This window comes from Cryptotermes secundus, unplaced genomic scaffold (assembly GCF_002891405.2).
Source record: "Cryptotermes secundus unplaced genomic scaffold, Csec_1.0 scaffold428, whole genome shotgun sequence".
In the NCBI taxonomy this organism is placed as follows: Eukaryota; Metazoa; Arthropoda; class Insecta; order Blattodea; family Kalotermitidae; genus Cryptotermes; species Cryptotermes secundus.
In genome coordinates, this window is record NW_019720711.1 from 1,534,772 (window position 1) to 1,551,114 (window position 16,343).

Consider the following 16,343-nt stretch of genomic DNA (forward strand, 5'->3'; position numbering starts at 1 on the left):
TTCAGTTATTTAGCAATGCACTTTACTGTTTTGTCCCTTTGTCTCTTATCTAACAAGAGTGTGGTTCGTAAGATACAAAGCATAAAAGAATATACCGTCTACACAACAACACCCTGTATTTTAGAACAAATGAGACACTACTGTATCAACATTTGTTTTTATTAAGGCTTTTATGGACGTGACATGTTTCGGCCCCTATATCAGCCATCATCAGGCGTACAGTATTCGGCTTTAAGCTGCTGAACTGTATCCAGTTATAATTCAGTTCACTAAAGAAGAATCCTTATTGTGTTTTTGGACTTAATTCAAATACATAAGCAAAAAAAAAAGTAAAGGTATCCCTGTAACAGGCCGTGGAGGCCCATAGGGTTGTGAGATGTTGAGGTTCCCACATATTCTATACAATCGGCTCATAGATGGCGGCAAAATTGTCAGCCCTACGCGCTGGCCGCCCTTTACCCCCAAAAATATTCCTGGTACTCATTTCTGTTAGAGGCTGAGTCGACCCCAGGGCATAGTGCGGCTGGAAGGATTAGGTCAATTGAAAAAAAAAGATCCAATTACCTCATCGGGTCATGAACCCGCGACCTTCCGGCTTGTAGCATAGTGCCTCAACCAACTACGCTACTGCGTGCCCCCTAATTCAAATACATAAATATGTATATAAAATTAGTCTTGGTCGAAATTTTAACTTAATGTACTTAAATAATACAATTAAAATTATAACCCAAAAAAGTTAAAGTTAAAATCATGAGAAATTAAAAACCAGATGTTGAAGATTAAGACGATAAAAGTGTGGTTCGGTCATGCCGGAAGTAAGCTGTATACTCATTTAAATTTTTTTTTGTACTCTGTCATTGCGCCAGCGTTTCTCAATCTTTACAGTACTGCGACCCCTAAAATAATACATGACGTTACCCTTCTTCTCTGCCGTTCGGCGGAAAGTACAATTGTGTGCATTTGTGCAGGTCCCTAGCAGGTTGTACTCTGACAGCAGGAACCGAAATACCGTATTTACGCATGTATAGGCCGCACATTTTTTGCCAAAAATTCAAGAGGAAAACTGGGGTGCGGCTTATATTCGAAATCACACTTCATTTAAAAAAAAATATATTCATAATTAGTAATACAGGGTGTTCTACTCCTGAAATAATATTCCAAGAAAATTATTTTTTCTATAATTTCTGTCTGAAAATTGTGCTGCGGCCTATACATGCGTAAATACGGTAGGTTTGCACCCTCTCTCAGCTATACAGTATGCCTGCACAGTCACGAGATAGTTAGCGAAATATATCGCCGGCTACAGATACATTTTCCGAATCGCCTATGTTACGTCTTATTGACTTACTGACTTTCCGAACAGTGCGTGGATACAGCTAGGCCCATATTTTTTTAAGTCTGCCCAGGAGTGGATGGTGGCAAGGTTTGACCTGAAAAGACTGCTGGGCGTTAGTATCGTCTTTATTATTTATTTGGAGTCAGTAAGTGAAATGACGTGGTGCTTGCTTTTTCTTTTTCAGGACCGGTGACTGTGCCCATGGTGTCAACGAATTCATCGCCCCCCATCGCGATGCCGGTGCAAGTGCCCCCCGGTCACGTGGTCCAGCAGATTGTAGACGAGAGCGGAACGCTGCGACACGTGATTCTGTCCCCGCAACCCCCCATCGTCCCTATGCCTCCAGCTCACTACGTGAGTATAAATGTAATTCGTCTTCATTTGTCACAATTGGTGTCTGACCCCCTCCCCCCCGACACGTGGAGAAGACACGTACTGGAATTATCTCATTATGGAAATTTACTGTTTTAGGACGTAATCGACACTCAGTCGATGTAGGTTGTAACTCCTTGTAGTTTAGCAGTAGTCCACAGACATTTCGGAGGACCACAGTGCCTCAATCTTGCGCAGTTTTATCCTGTCTTTCTTATTTTTTGTTGTTGGCGTAAGCAGAGGGTCTGTATAAGTGAAATGAAAATTAAATTAAGTTGAGAAGAATTACGTCTTCTGGGATGTGGCGCCGTGTAGATATCTTGATAACCGACGTTTCGGAGGAACGTATCGCCTCCATATGCAGGGTATAAGAAATCCGCGAGCGATAAACCAGCGTGAGCAGGTGGCTGCAGACTGAGTGCCAGTCAGAAACACCCAGCTATATAAGAACAGGAAGGGAGGGAGAGGGACCACGTGGGAAATCAATAGAGAGGAGAGGGGAAGGTATAGGATTGTGTCGAGGAGAAGACGGAGGCGATACGTTCCTCCGAAACGTCGGTTAAAATATCTACACGGCGCCACATCCCAGAAGACGGCACTCTTCATAGTCACCGCCGTGAAAACCTCAAATCTTAAATGAAGTATTTGTAAATCTTACGGATAGCGGATTCTGAAGGGTTCTGACGATACTTTGGTGCAGTATGGGCTGCTTTCCCCTATGTAGTAAATCACGAACGATCGAAGAGTGTTTTATTTCCTTGCAGTCGTATATTCTGTGAGTATGATAGGCCTAATATTTTTATCTGAATAGGAGTATGTGACGTATAGTGCACTTTATAAAGGAGAGGTTTTTTTTAATGCTAGTGGGGTGGGACTAAGTCCCTTGTACTGCGGCCTCTTCTGGCCTATTGTACCAGCCCCAGATGATAGATGAGGGTGATTGTGGAGCAATTGGTGGAAAGAAGATTGGCAGGGGAAACCGAAGTACTCGGGCGAAAACCTGCCCCAGCGCCATTTTATCCACCACAAATCACACTTGACCAGACCCGGGATCGAACCCGGACCTCCGCGGTGGGAAGCCAGCGAATAACCGCTTGAGCTATGGCGCGGCCAAGGAGAAGGGTTACAATCGACCGTTTGTGCGTGTTATTTGTGGGAGATAGTTCTGAATGTTGTCCTGAATCCAACATTCGTTAACATGTAGGATTGGAAAAGATTACAAGAGAAATCAGGAGAAGTGCGAAATGTTGAGGCTTCCCTTTGGAATCTCAACGGATTTTACACTAGTTTTATTTAAACACGAAATCTGAATATTTTGAGGTAAATAAAAACGTAAATATGAACCTACTAACTCCATAGACCAGCAGTTTCTCAGCTTCTCAAGAAGCTTCTTGCCTTTTATGGCGTCTTGAGTTTCATTACAGAAGCACATAACTGGAGTTCTTTCTCCGTTAACACACAAATTTTTACTTGGATATACTTACGTTTTATTTTCATTGTTTTTAATTACTTATAAGTTAAAAAGTAAAGGTATCCCTGTAACAGGCCGCTGAAGCCCATATGGTTGTGAGATATTGAGGTTCCCACATTTTCTTTAGACACTCGGCTCACAGATGACGGCAAGGTTGTCAGCCCTACACGCCGGCCGCCCTTTACCCCCAAGTATATTCCAAGAATATTCCTGGTACTCATTTCTGTTAGAGGCTGAGTCGACCCCAGCGCCATAGTGCGGCCGGAAGGATTAGGTCAATTGAAAAAAATTCAATGACCTCATCGGGACTTGAACCCACGACCTTCCGGCTTGTAGCATAGTGCCCCAATTACTTATAAATAGGTTAATGAACTTCCGTGGCCTCAGTACATATAAATAGGTTCAAGCCGCGTATGTAAAGCTTCGGGTCGTGGTTAATAGTGGATGCCTAGAAACTACGGAAGTGACAGAATACACATTAATGACGTTCATTTGCTGGCTCGAGCGATCAGCACTTACAGATATCACGAATACAAACATGGGCGTCTGCTGTCTGTTGCGAAAGAAGTGTTGGTGCGTTTATCGTGGCTTTGACCTCGACCGAGACTTCTGTTTATGAAACATCTGGTACATACTTCGCTTTTGAAAAAAATGGACTTCTGAAACAAAATACTACCAATAAGTGCGTAAATAAATGTTGGCCCTACCCACTCACCAGTAGGAACATAACAATTCGTGCCATTCACTTCGAATATCTCATTTTGCACGTTGCTTTATGTGGGTGTGAAACTTCGCCTCTTATCCGAACCGAAATAGATTGAAGATATTTGAGAATAGGGTGCTGAATAGAACTTTTGGGCTTATGAAGGGGGATGGAAAACTTGCATAATGAGGAAAGAGCTTCATAATTTATACTCAGTAAATGCCAGCGCGGCCGGTCTGAGGCATGTACTGTCTTCGCTCGCATGGAAACCGGGATCGTGGGTTCGAATCCCACTCAGGGCATGGATGTTTTGTGTATGTGCGTTTTTCTGTGTTTGTGTACAGGTAGAGGCCTTGCGACGAGCTGATCACCCGCCCAAGGAGTCCTACCGAATGTTTAAGATCTAGAAAAACAAGTGAACGGAGAAGTTCATGGAGGTAGGCCTAGGCCCACTGGGGCAGTAGTGCCAAGAAAAAGAGAAATGCAGGCGCGTGATATGGGCGGGAAATGTGTTGCGCAAGGGAGAAAGAATGAAAATAAATTTTCCTTAAGGTAAAAAACAAACTTTGGAGACCTAAGAACAAATGGACGGATAATGTTAAATCGGATCTTAACCAAATTGCGGTTCCCTTAGTTTTGTTTAAGGTCCATGGTGGGATTTTGTGAACAGTGATGGGTCTTGGGTTTCTCAAAATTAAGGAATTTCTTGGCCAGGTAAGTAACGTAAGCTTTTCAAGGAATACTGTGTTGGGACCGGACCGATAGGCGCCCATTGTGAAGTGAGGGAAGTGAATGTAAGAGAAATATGGGAAAATTTTAATTATGCGTAAGCGTATATAAATCCAGAGCGTAATCCCGTGGTAACTTCCCGTTCCTCCTGCTACTTACACAGGACTATCAAAGTGAGACAGGTACTAGACAAACTTTTATAAATTCTCTGACGTATTATGCTGGAGATGTCAGCACGCTTGAACCCCAATTTCGGCATCGTTAATATCAAAACCCACAGTTGGACACCCCACACCGTAATAGAATTATTCTTATTCCGCTTCACAATCTTTGTGCACTGTATTCACCATTCCGAGGCAAAGCACTGACGGCACATTTTAATCTTACTGTCGCGACTGCCTCTGTGGTCTAGTGGTCAGAGGTCCCGGGTTCGATTCCCGGCGCTACCAGATTTTCTGAGAAGTAATGCGTCTGGAACGGGGTCCACCCAGCCTCGTGAGGATAATTGAGGAGCTATTTCAAGGGAATAGCGGCTCCGGTCTAGAGAACTGAGGTTAACAGCCGTGGGGATCCGTTGCGCCGACCACGCGACACCCTCTATCCGCTAAAGTTGGCATTAACTTCGCTGACAAGCGGCGGTCGCTCGGTCGGTATAATTCGCTTGCGGACTACAGGCCACGCAGTTTTTTTTGTCGCATCAGTATGTCGTCAGTGTGATGGGCTTCAGAAATGGGTTCCCATAAATGTATATATTTCTCCAGTCGACGTGTATGGTCGGTCTGTCGCAGTCCGCTTGGTGTCACCACGTTGCTTGTGAGAGTCACAAAGGTAGTCGTTATGTAATATCCAGAATTGCATTGCTGCTTCATCCGTTACAGAGCAGGTTGGTGTAGCCGTAATGCTTTGCACTCGTATTTTGGAGGTGCTCAGTTCAAATCTCGGCAAGAACACCGACTATCTTGACTGACTATTTTCGTAATGTTTCTGTTCCACAAAGCAATACCTCCATTAGCCTGCGACCGCTTCTATGTAGACCAGCCCTGTCCAACGCGGCGCCCGCGGTATATTTTTCTGGCGCCCTCCGTAACCACATATAATTGAGCCGATTTTTAATATTCAAATTGTAAGACAAGAGAAATTTTTGAACGTCTGAGTACTGTTAAATATTTTCGAAAAATTTTATCATTATTATTATTAGTAGTAGTAGTAGTAGTAGTAGTAGTAGCAGTAGCAGTAGTAGCAGCAGCAGCAGCAGCAGCAGCAGCAGCATTGTGCCCGAGTACGTAAGAACGTTGGACAGCACTGATGTAGATCCTTCAGCTGCATTATGTGTAATCCCAGATACAGCGTTATAAAATAAGCCACAAAGTGTCATCCATGTTAGGTCCTAGTACCGAGCTTAATAAACTATACCAAATTATCCATTCCTAGAACTAACACTGCAGGGATGTATATTTTGAAAAGTCATTTCTTCTGACTTGTCAGTCCTGTTTTAAATGGATGCACGCCAGAGATAATGTGTTGAAAGAAATGCAGTCTGTTGGTTTCTCTACGACTGAATGCAGTGAAGACTTCTCGGCCAACATCCGTATCGATAAAACTGTATAACTGAGGTAAAGCGCTCCCCGTGAAGTTGATAGCCAGATTCCAGTTATCAAAAAACCGCGTCAAACTGTTAACGGAGATAGAAGTTGGAGGGGGTAGGGTCAGTGCAGCTGTTGGTAGTCAATTGAGAAAAGTGGTACGGTATCCCTGTTGAACTCGACGAAGCAGTGTAAATATTCCGTTGATGAAATGTGCGCGAGAAAACAAGATACAATGAAGTATGTTGTAATCTGGAATTTTTTCCTTTTTTCTCTTTGTAGTACTCTATAAAACTGTTTGAAATATATCTACCACGTGACAAGCACTGGTGTGAAACTCGTGAATTTCATATGAGCAAAACGTTTGAATCGCAGACAACTGATATACCTGTTGCAAGAAACTGGACAAGTTTATATACCATTCCACTGTTCGTTATCGGAACTCAGCTAAACTCAGGAAGAGAGTGTCAGGTCTTGAAGAAGAAATATTGATAATGTTCCTGACTTGAAAGATAATGTTTAATGTATCCACAAGTGAGAGACGAAACTTGAAAACTGGCTTGACGTTTCTTGGCGTTGTGGAACATGTCAGCAACATATATTTGATTCTTTGAGGAATTACGTACATCGATAGAAGCTTTCAGAACGGAACTAACAATCATTTTCTTTCCTGAAGATGAACATGAGATTTACGAGACGGAAAACATATTTGGATGCAGTTTTGCGCCTTGCAACGTCAACATTACACCAAATACTGGGAAACTTGATCGCAACTGTAAACATCATCTGCAACATTAATTTGATACTATTCTTAATAACTGATATAATATGGCTGAGTCTTATTTTGAAGATATTAGAAACACAAATTTCTTCACTGGCGTAATATGACCCCTTTCCGGCCCAGCAAAACACACGCATCTCCTTGTTAGGCCCTTCAGTGAAAGCGTGTACTCGCCTCTGGTCTAAACGTTTCACTATATTTGGTGGCCCCTTAAACTATGTAACCCCATGGAGCAGAGTCCCCCTGTGAGAACCTAAGAGCCGTTCAGCTAGTGAAATAGTTGCCCTCTTTATATAGAATATGAAGGTTCATTACCGTGTTCACAACAGCCTCCAACTGGCTCTTAACCTAACCCAGATGAATCCAGTTCACACCGTCACAAATTATTTGTAAGGTCCATTCTCCTGTCTTCGCGTAGGTCTACGAAGATTTCTTCAAGTTTTACGGCAAAAATTTGTGTATGCATTTCATGTCATCCGCGCGTGCTAGATTTCCCTACCACCTTACCATCCTTCAGTTGAATACAGTTCCTGGTTATGCCATTTTCTCCGGTTTCCAGTTATTTCCTCTCTTTTTGTCCAGCTATCTTCCTCGGCCTGTTGTTGTTAGTCAAGCGCACTCTGTGCCCTTCACTTAGGGCGAAGGAATATTCCCGGAATTTAATATATTGTCGTGTTCGTCAAGGGAAGTGTTTATTTTTAAAGCAAATAATAGGAAGAGAAATTAATTTAGGAATGTAAGGAATTAACGAGGCAGTTGAACATAATCTCCATGAGGCAGCGCAAGACGAGGCAGTTTGTTACATTAATTATTTTGGTGCAGAAGTGTTGAGGTCCTTCTGTTGCGAGCACGGATTGAACTAAACGATTAGAAGTAATGATTAAAGTGGCGCCACAGTGGCGGTATGGGGAAGTAGCACTTGCCAACATAGCATAGCATGCGGAGCGAAAGAGCGTCTGTTGTCACGTCCCTAGCAGTGCGACTGTCATATGGAAAGAACTGACGTGGTCAGAAAAAATGACACAAGAACGCAACATACAGAAGGAAGAGAAGCCACCTGCTGAAGAAGGCACTAAAATAACACGGATCGTGGTAAGGATGCAGTACATACGTAAATATGGTGTGGATAACTGACTTTGCTCTGTCAGCTACGTGGCCCAGCTGCAGTTGTCTGCTATACCTGTGGTAAAAATTGTCTAGGAATACTTCATCGATTGTGGTGATGGAAGGAATTTGACGTGTTGGAAGAGCGCAGGTGGTGTAGTTTTCTGGGTTTCGAATACTTCCGGTCATTAAATTTTTGGCCTCTTGTCTGCACAAAATTATGATTTTATTTGTGGGTGTAAAACTTTGCGTCTCTCATTAAGAGGGGGATATACTGCACATGATTAAGAACTGTGGTAAGTAAAAAAAAAAAAAGTAAAATTAAAGGTGTCCCTATAACAGGCCATGGAGGCCCATAGGGTTGTGAGATGTTGAGTTTCCCACATTTTCTAGACAGTCGGCTCATAGATGGTGGCAAGGTTGTCAGCCCTACGCGCCGGCCGCCCTTCACCCCCAAGAACATTCTTGGTACTCACTTATGTTAGAGGCTGAGTCGACCCCAGGGCCATAGTACGGCTGGAAGGATTAGGTAAACTGAACAGTAACCAATGACCTCATCGGGACTTGAACCCGCGACCTTCCGGCTTGTAGCATAGTACCTCAGCCAACTGCGCTACCGCGTGGCCCCTTTAATTAGTCACAAGGAAAGAAAATAAAACGGTCAGAGAATCCTGGAAAAAATCTGAAAGCAATTAAACACTGGCAGTAGGACGTACGTTTTAGTGATTGATAATCACTTCTTGAAAATTACGTCTTACATCTAGTTCCCGTGAAATTTTCCGTAGCCTGTTGTGAAGGGTACCAGGAAATTTGTGTTCGTAAGTTGTTAAGACTGATGGTAATGCCAGGCTTTGGTTATGTTTGAGGGTACTGCCAGGTTGAATTTCGTGTAGAGGCGTTGTAACTGTTTTCTTCACAACGACATAATGACTGTGAGACCTTCGTCCACTGGATATCAAAGACCCTTTCTCCGGGAATAAAACGGGCAGGAGCGTCACTGTGACCATTGCCCGTTTGCTGTTGAAGATATGCGTGGGCTTTCCGTGCTCTGCGCGTTTGTGATGTGGAGGTTAGGCATAGGGATAACTTTACCCAGGAAGAGTACGCACATGACGGATATATGAACGTTTTCCTTGCTACTAAACGCCGTTCAGCGAGGTAGAGGGCCTTGAGGTGAAGGTTCTCACAGTGTAGACATTAACACGATGAAAGTTAACTTCACGCTCCAGCCGACTTTAACCTGAGGTAGTTGTACTCCCGAGCTCATTCCTATCTAATGATTGAGAAACATGGATTTGAAATCCGTTCGACTACATACCTTGAAAATTTGCGAAAATAATTTCATGCCTTGTGTTTAGAACCTACAACTTTGCTAATTTCTGGCGGAGTAATTCCTATTTTGGTCGTGTAGACCAATTTCCCTGATTGGCGTGTGCAGGAAAGAAGTCCAGACACAAACAAGTTCAGGCTGATAGCAACGACACGTTTGAGATAAGCAGAACCCGATAAGAAGTATTACCTCTGTTCTTGTCATGGCATACAAGTGTTCTTTGTGCTAGCAGTGCATCGTGTGGGATGAATGGGTTGCACTCGAAGACATCTCTTTTGGCACCACACCCAGAACGGCCCCGGAGTCGTCTAGTCAGCCTCCCACTTAACGAGTACATCAGTGAATCCTTTTTGAGGGCGTAAAGGTCGCCATAGCATGGCGCTGACTTCTCGCTACTACGTATACTCGTACTGGGATTTAGTAATATCTGCCCACCACCTCCGTGTGACGTAGCAGCTCATTGTCAGATCGTTTCGGCTTAAAACAGTGAAGAGCACAAGTTTACCCGGAACAGTAGGCTGAGTAACAACGCGTCTAGCCAACACTTGAGGGTCCGTCGGTGTTGTTTCGAGGCGGACATTGCTGAGCGCAGATGCCAGGGATCATTAAATCGTAGGTAGACTGTAGTACTGAAGTTAAAAGTTAGCGGATATTAGTTACCTTGATGTTCCTCACACCGGTACGTACTTTGCTATGCGAAGGAGTAACTCTCTGGTTACGTTTTGAAGTGAGAAGCCCATGTGTTCTTGGTGAGTTCAAGACTGAGCAGGTATCGACCGGAAGCTGAACATTTACAATCCTTCCATAGTAGCGTGCCATGCCGACGAGGCGGTTAGATCAGTCAGCGTAACGTCCGGCCTTCGATTCCCGGCAGGGAGAGGCACTCTGCTCGCCATCATGTCCAGACTGGCTCTGGAGTTCACTAGCTTTCTAGCCAGTTTTTCCGAGGATACACGGTTTTAGCGTAAAGCTGACCACACCTGCACCTAGTGGCAACGTTGAGAATGCGTGTAGCTGTACTTCCACCGGGCCGTTATAGGCGGTTAGTCTCCAGTGTCCCATCGCGGCGGTCCGGGTTCGATACCAGATCAGGTATTTGTGGAATTTGTGGTGGCGAAGTGGTACAGAGGTCTTTTCCTCCGAGGACTTTTCGCCAATTCCCATTTTACCGCTGCTCCATGTTAATCACCTGTCATCGGCACTGTATAGTCCAGATATTGACTGAGTCATTGAACAACGAATTGAAAGAATACATGTTCACTGCCACGATCATGGCGTCGTGTTTAAGCACAGGGACAACTTACGCTTTCGTGGAGCGTAGGGGTGAAGCTACACGAATTATGTTACCTCGGCACTAGACGGAAATGAGTGGGTAGTATTATCCTCCGGCTGCTTTCTCCCCGAGCAGCAGCCTTGCCCATCGGATAACACGCTGGGCGTGTCCCACAGCCCGCCTGGACGCTGTAGCGAATATGAAGATACCTTCCCCGGCAGGAGATGAAAGTCTGGTGGTTGTACAGTCACTGTAGGGATTATAAGAGGGGGAAATCAGCCATAATAGGATCGAGTTGTCTTCGCTCTAAGCGCTGCTAGCTTGATGTGTGTCTCGTTCATCGCTCCTTGTTAGAAGAACTGAATCGTCTGTAATTCATTTACTTGCATTGAGCAGTAAGAACAGGAACATCAGGGACTTATATAGAGAAATAAATGAATATGAGAATGGTTGCCAATCTAGAACTAACATAGTAAAGGATGAGAATGTTGATATTTGAATAGGTGGAAGAATTGCTTCTCACAGCTATTGGATTTACATAGGGTCAGATGGAAATGCGTAACAGCTGAGCCGTTAGTACTTTATTTTTTATTACGTGTATTATTATTATTATTATTATTATTATTATTATTGGAGGGGGTGGGTTTCCCCATGCACCGCGACCATTTGTTGATCTATTGTACGTCCCCCTTCGATATTCTACCAGTCTCTATACCTTACCGGTACTGGTGCGTGCTATCAGACCCGTTGAGCCAACGAGGTCGGCCCTCGGTACTTTGATACTTCCCCCATCTACCAGAGGCATTGGAAACTACTTGGGCTGGAAATTGTTGCCTAATTTAGCTCAGAGGTCTCCTAGAGACATGAGGTTCTTTTACGTGCCGTAAATCTCCCGGAGGACTTGTTCCCTGAATTTTTCCGCCCTTAAAAATTCCACAACCTCCGCCGGGTTTGAACCCGCGTACATTGAGTCATGAGGTGGGAACGTTACCCCTAGACTACAGAGGTCGCTAGTAGTACTTGATCTTAGTCCTTTTGAGGTTGAAATTGCTATTGCAAAGTTGAAAAAGTATAAATCGCCAGTTAGTGATGAAATTCCGGAAAGATTTGTTCAAGTAGCAGGTGCAACATTACGGCCCGAAATTCATAACACCATTAATTATTTTTAAGTTTAAGGTCTTTCATTCTGGTCCGTCACACTAACAAATTAACAATCAAGTTCCTTCCGTCAAATGTGACACTTTTATAAGTTTTCCATTAATTATGTTTGAGTAGGAAGAATTGACTGATCAGTGGGAGGAGTATGTTATTGTACCAACATACAAGTAGGACGATAAAAGTTACTGTAGTAATTATCGAAGAATATCACTTATTAATGTCATACAAAATGTTATGCAATATTCTTGTATCAAGGTTAAGCCCATACTTAGACGAAATTATCGGGTATTATCAGTGTGGGTCTCAACGGAACAGATCAATTGCTGATAAGATTCTTTGAATTCGTCAGATATTGGAGAATAAATGGGAATACAATGAGACAGTACATCAGCTATTCATAGACTTCAGGAAAGCCTATGATTCAGTTAGGAAGGAAGTATTGTACAATATTCTGATAGAGTCTTGGGTACCCATGAAACTAGTTAGGCTGATTAAAATGTGTTAAAGTGAAACGTATAGGTATTGTCCGATACGTATGTTTCCTATTCAGAATGATCTAAAACAAGGAGATGCTTTATCGCCATTGCTTTTCAACTTGCTTTAGAATATGGCATTAGGAAGGCCCAGGAAAACCAGGTGGGGCTGAAATTAAGTGGAACACGTCAACTGCTGGTCTATGCTGATGATATTAAGCTATTGGGAGAAAACATGAATACCGTAGAGAGAAAATACAAACTCTTTAATTGGCGCTAGTGAGGAGGTCGGTCTGCAACTAAACGCAGAGAAAACTAAGTATATATTGCTGTCTCCTCACCAGAATGCAGTGTAAGATCGTAACACAAAGATGGGTAACAGATCATTTGAAAATGTGCACAGTTCACATATTTGGGACGTACTGTAACAAATGGAAACCTTATTCAAGAGGGAGTTAAGAGGCCATTGAATTGGGGTAATGCAGTCTTCATGTCTGTTGTGAAAAAACGTAAAAAGTAGAATATACAAAACTAATTTTGCCTGTGATTCTGTATTGATGTGAAACTTGGTCGCTGACATTAATGGAGGAACATAGAATATTTGGACCGAAGAGAGACGAAGTGGCAGGAGATTGGAGAAAACTGCACAATGAGGAGCTTCATAACTTGTACTCTTCGCCAAATATAATTAGAATGATAAAGTGAAAGATGAGGTGAGCAGGAGATGTAGCACGCAGGGGGCTAAGCGGAATACATATATAATTTTGTTGGGAAAGCCAGAAAGAAAGAGAGCAATAGAAACACGTAGACGTAGGTGGGGGTGGGGGAACAGTATTAAAATTAATCTTAAAGAGATAGGATAGGGTGGTATGGAATGAATTGATCTGGCTCAGCATATGGATGAGAGAGGGCTCTTGTGAACACGGTAATGAACCTTCGGGTTCCGAGAAATGTAGTGAAACAAGCAGCTGAGCGACTGGTGGCTTCTCAACAAGGACTCGGCTTCATGGAGTTAGTTAGTTAGTTAGTTGTTTAGTTAATTAGCCAGAAGTTATGATCGATAGACATACAACACAGGCCGACTTCACGCCAGCTATTCAGAGATAGTTTGAGTGACATTTAAGGAAAATTTGTTGTGTTTAGAGTGTTGTTTTGTTGTCTCTGCCACGAGTCGGAACGCATACGGCGCGAGTTGATGCTATTAGCATGTCCCTCCCAGCGAAAGAGCCTTACGATTTTAGGCTATTATATAATCTACCTGTATGATCTATTAATATATCTTAAGCTGTGGTCTTTCTTTCAAAGAAAATTGTCATTTGCCTGATTAGAGAGCACATTGAATTTAGTAACGGTCAAGAATGTGGTATATCATATTTTATTAGTAATTCACTGTAAATTCGACCTCGAGCATGTTGGTATGTTGCGTAATCATAACGGGTTAACACAAACTTTACTAACGGTTATACGTGAAGTGTCCTGGATTTGAGTCTCGTCACTTTCTGTGCTAAGCTACCTCTGCCAGTGAAACAGCTTCGTTAAGTGACGCACGAACTAAGTCGCAGATGAAACGATAGTGTTAAAAAGGATTTTAAATAAGTAAGAGTGTGCCGGTGTTGACTGGATTTGCCTTACTCTGGACAGGGACTACTGTTGGATTGTAGTGAACAGTGTAATGACTACGGTGTTAGTCGTGCCGACCGTTTTTATTTCGGAAATCGTTTAAGGAGGCTTAGGATATTGTCCGGGGGTGCCGATGTCCCGTAGAAAGTTACTTTCCCCCCATTTAGATGGAAACTAAGAGACATATGAAAGGAACATAGAAGTAAATGCGCGCGCGCGTCCCTTACTTTGACGTAGAGCGGAGTGGATTGTGTCAACCCGGCTGTCAGACGACATGTCCACAGTCTCTTACAAAACAGTTCCTCTGCTTAATGCGATCTAGAGCTTTCCTGAAGCTATATAGTTACAAATAACAGTTTGTAAATTCTGTCCTTTGAGGATCATTAAAACCTAACTCGCCGAAAAACATTAATAAATCATATTAAATTTTTATGCATATTTTTTAGCCTTGCCCATATGCATCATATACAGATGTGAAATAACTACTTCTTAATTTGATCATGAGCAACGATAGTATACATACAAATGCAAATTATTAAATATTTTAACGTGTATTAGTGACTATACACAGGGTTCGGATTGGTAATTGGATTTATTAACAACCTACAGGTCGGAACTACAATTAATTATAATATTATTATTACACTGTTGCTGCTTTACACACTACACAATCTCTCTACGCTAATCTCTTCATTCTACCTGCACTAGCCTTCAGTCTCGCTGAATCACGCACTCGAAATAAAGCCTTTCGAATTAACGGTGATGGGTTGTTTCGGGGGTATAAAATAACGTAAATACACAACTAACAATGGAACATTTCTCAGCAAGCCATGTCAACTCTTATCGGTTCGTTTGCTGAAAAAGAATTGTTAACCCTCATGTTAAGGTCATGAATCAACTAGAATGTAGTGTAGTGAACAGAAAAATGTGTCTCTTGGTAGTGATGGCGCATCTGTTACGGATGAAATTAGCTGAAACCAAATCGAGCAGACTGCTTATATATAAAGAGATTGCGAAATAAAATTATGTTTAACTTATTTTTTCTCCAAATTGGAGATACATGTGGCGGAACACATGTGTTGCGCGGGAGGATAATTTGGGATCCACCGTGATTTAGAACATCAGTTGTGGATGTAAAAGGCCGCGCCATAGCTCAGGCGGTTAGTCGCTGACTTTCCACTGCGGTGGTCCTGGTTCTTTCCCGGTTCTGGTCAAGTGGGATTTGTTTTGGACAAAGTGGCGCTGGTGCAGGTTTTCTCCGAGTACTTCGGTTTCCCCTGCCAATCTTCATTCCACCAATTTCTTCACAGTCACTCTCACCTATCATCTGGCGCTGGTACAATAGGCCAGAAGTGGCCGCAGTACAAGGGACTTAGTCCCACTCCACTAGCAATAAGAAAAATAGGGATGTAAAGAAGCAAGGAGCATGTACAGAGAATGATCAGCCATCTGTTTTGATTCTTTGCCCACCTGAAGATAATACATTAACATGATCTGAGAGATAATCTCAGTAAACTCCAGAGCGCCTTTCCACTTCAGATAAAGACAGGAAGGTCACGTGTAAAAATGTTTGCGTGGAGTTTGGAATTGAACTAAATCATGCAGTAGACGTTCGTGTTTACGCATGTTACTGGTGACGTTAGCGTTCTCATTATCATATTTTTCATGGGCGATTGTATGGCTTTCTCTGAATTAGTTTCGAGCAGTTAACAGATTCTCATGAGAATTGTTTTGAATACGTGCCACTAGAGACCACTCTACCTGTCTGTCTAATTTCCTACCATCAGTAATACCAGCATGGTGGTCGTGTTAACTAGTCAGCAGCACTTGTAAAATAATATATTTGTGGTTATAATGGGTTTTCGAGAACTTTATTGCGTTTCTTCCTCGTTCTAGTGTAAACTTGATATTTGTATTTGAACCCTTAGTAGCCATGTTTGTAATTGACATCATTTCACAACACTTGTAAACCTAAATATACTATTAAGATTACGGAATAATGGAAGTTGAAATGATGATGCACATTCTCATTTAATGCAGATGTGTTTTTGTTAATTATAGGTTATATATTTTGTCAGAAAAATGGATCACATCTGTGTATCAGCATGTTTTCTCATAGTTGTGAACAGCATTGTATGAGTTACTTCAGTGTACACATGCAAATGCAGTTCTTATGTTGTTGTATGTCTTTATATTGTGTATTTAAGTTTTTGTGTCTGATAGGCCATTGCTGTTTGCAAACACTCAAATAAATAATCGGTCAGTTCTTTTTTAACACCTTAAAAACCCTGGAATAATGGCTGCTATTTATTTCTGAGTGCTGATGGATATTTTCATTCTTACATCATTCATTTCTTTATATGTGTCTCTTCACAAAGTAGAAATCCTTTAGTAAATTCCCAGGTTTGTA

The 16,343-nt window shown here is 42.5% G+C and overlaps 1 protein-coding gene across 5 annotated transcripts in view; it reads left to right on the top strand.

Moving 5' to 3' along the window:
• LOC111871774 (fibronectin type-III domain-containing protein 3a) overlaps positions 1-16,343 on the top strand; it is a 227,393-nt gene that overhangs the window by 163,373 nt on the left and 47,677 nt on the right. For 4 of the 5 annotated variants that reach the window (XM_023865103.2, XM_023865112.2, XM_023865095.2 and 1 more), the window contains one exon: positions 1,521-1,690. In XM_023865103.2, the coding sequence (XP_023720871.1) occupies positions 1,521-1,690 (170 nt within the window). Of the gene's footprint in view, positions 1-1,520; positions 1,691-7,936; positions 8,068-16,343 lie in introns of those variants that run through there. The other variant, XM_023865139.2, reaches the window with a different exon arrangement.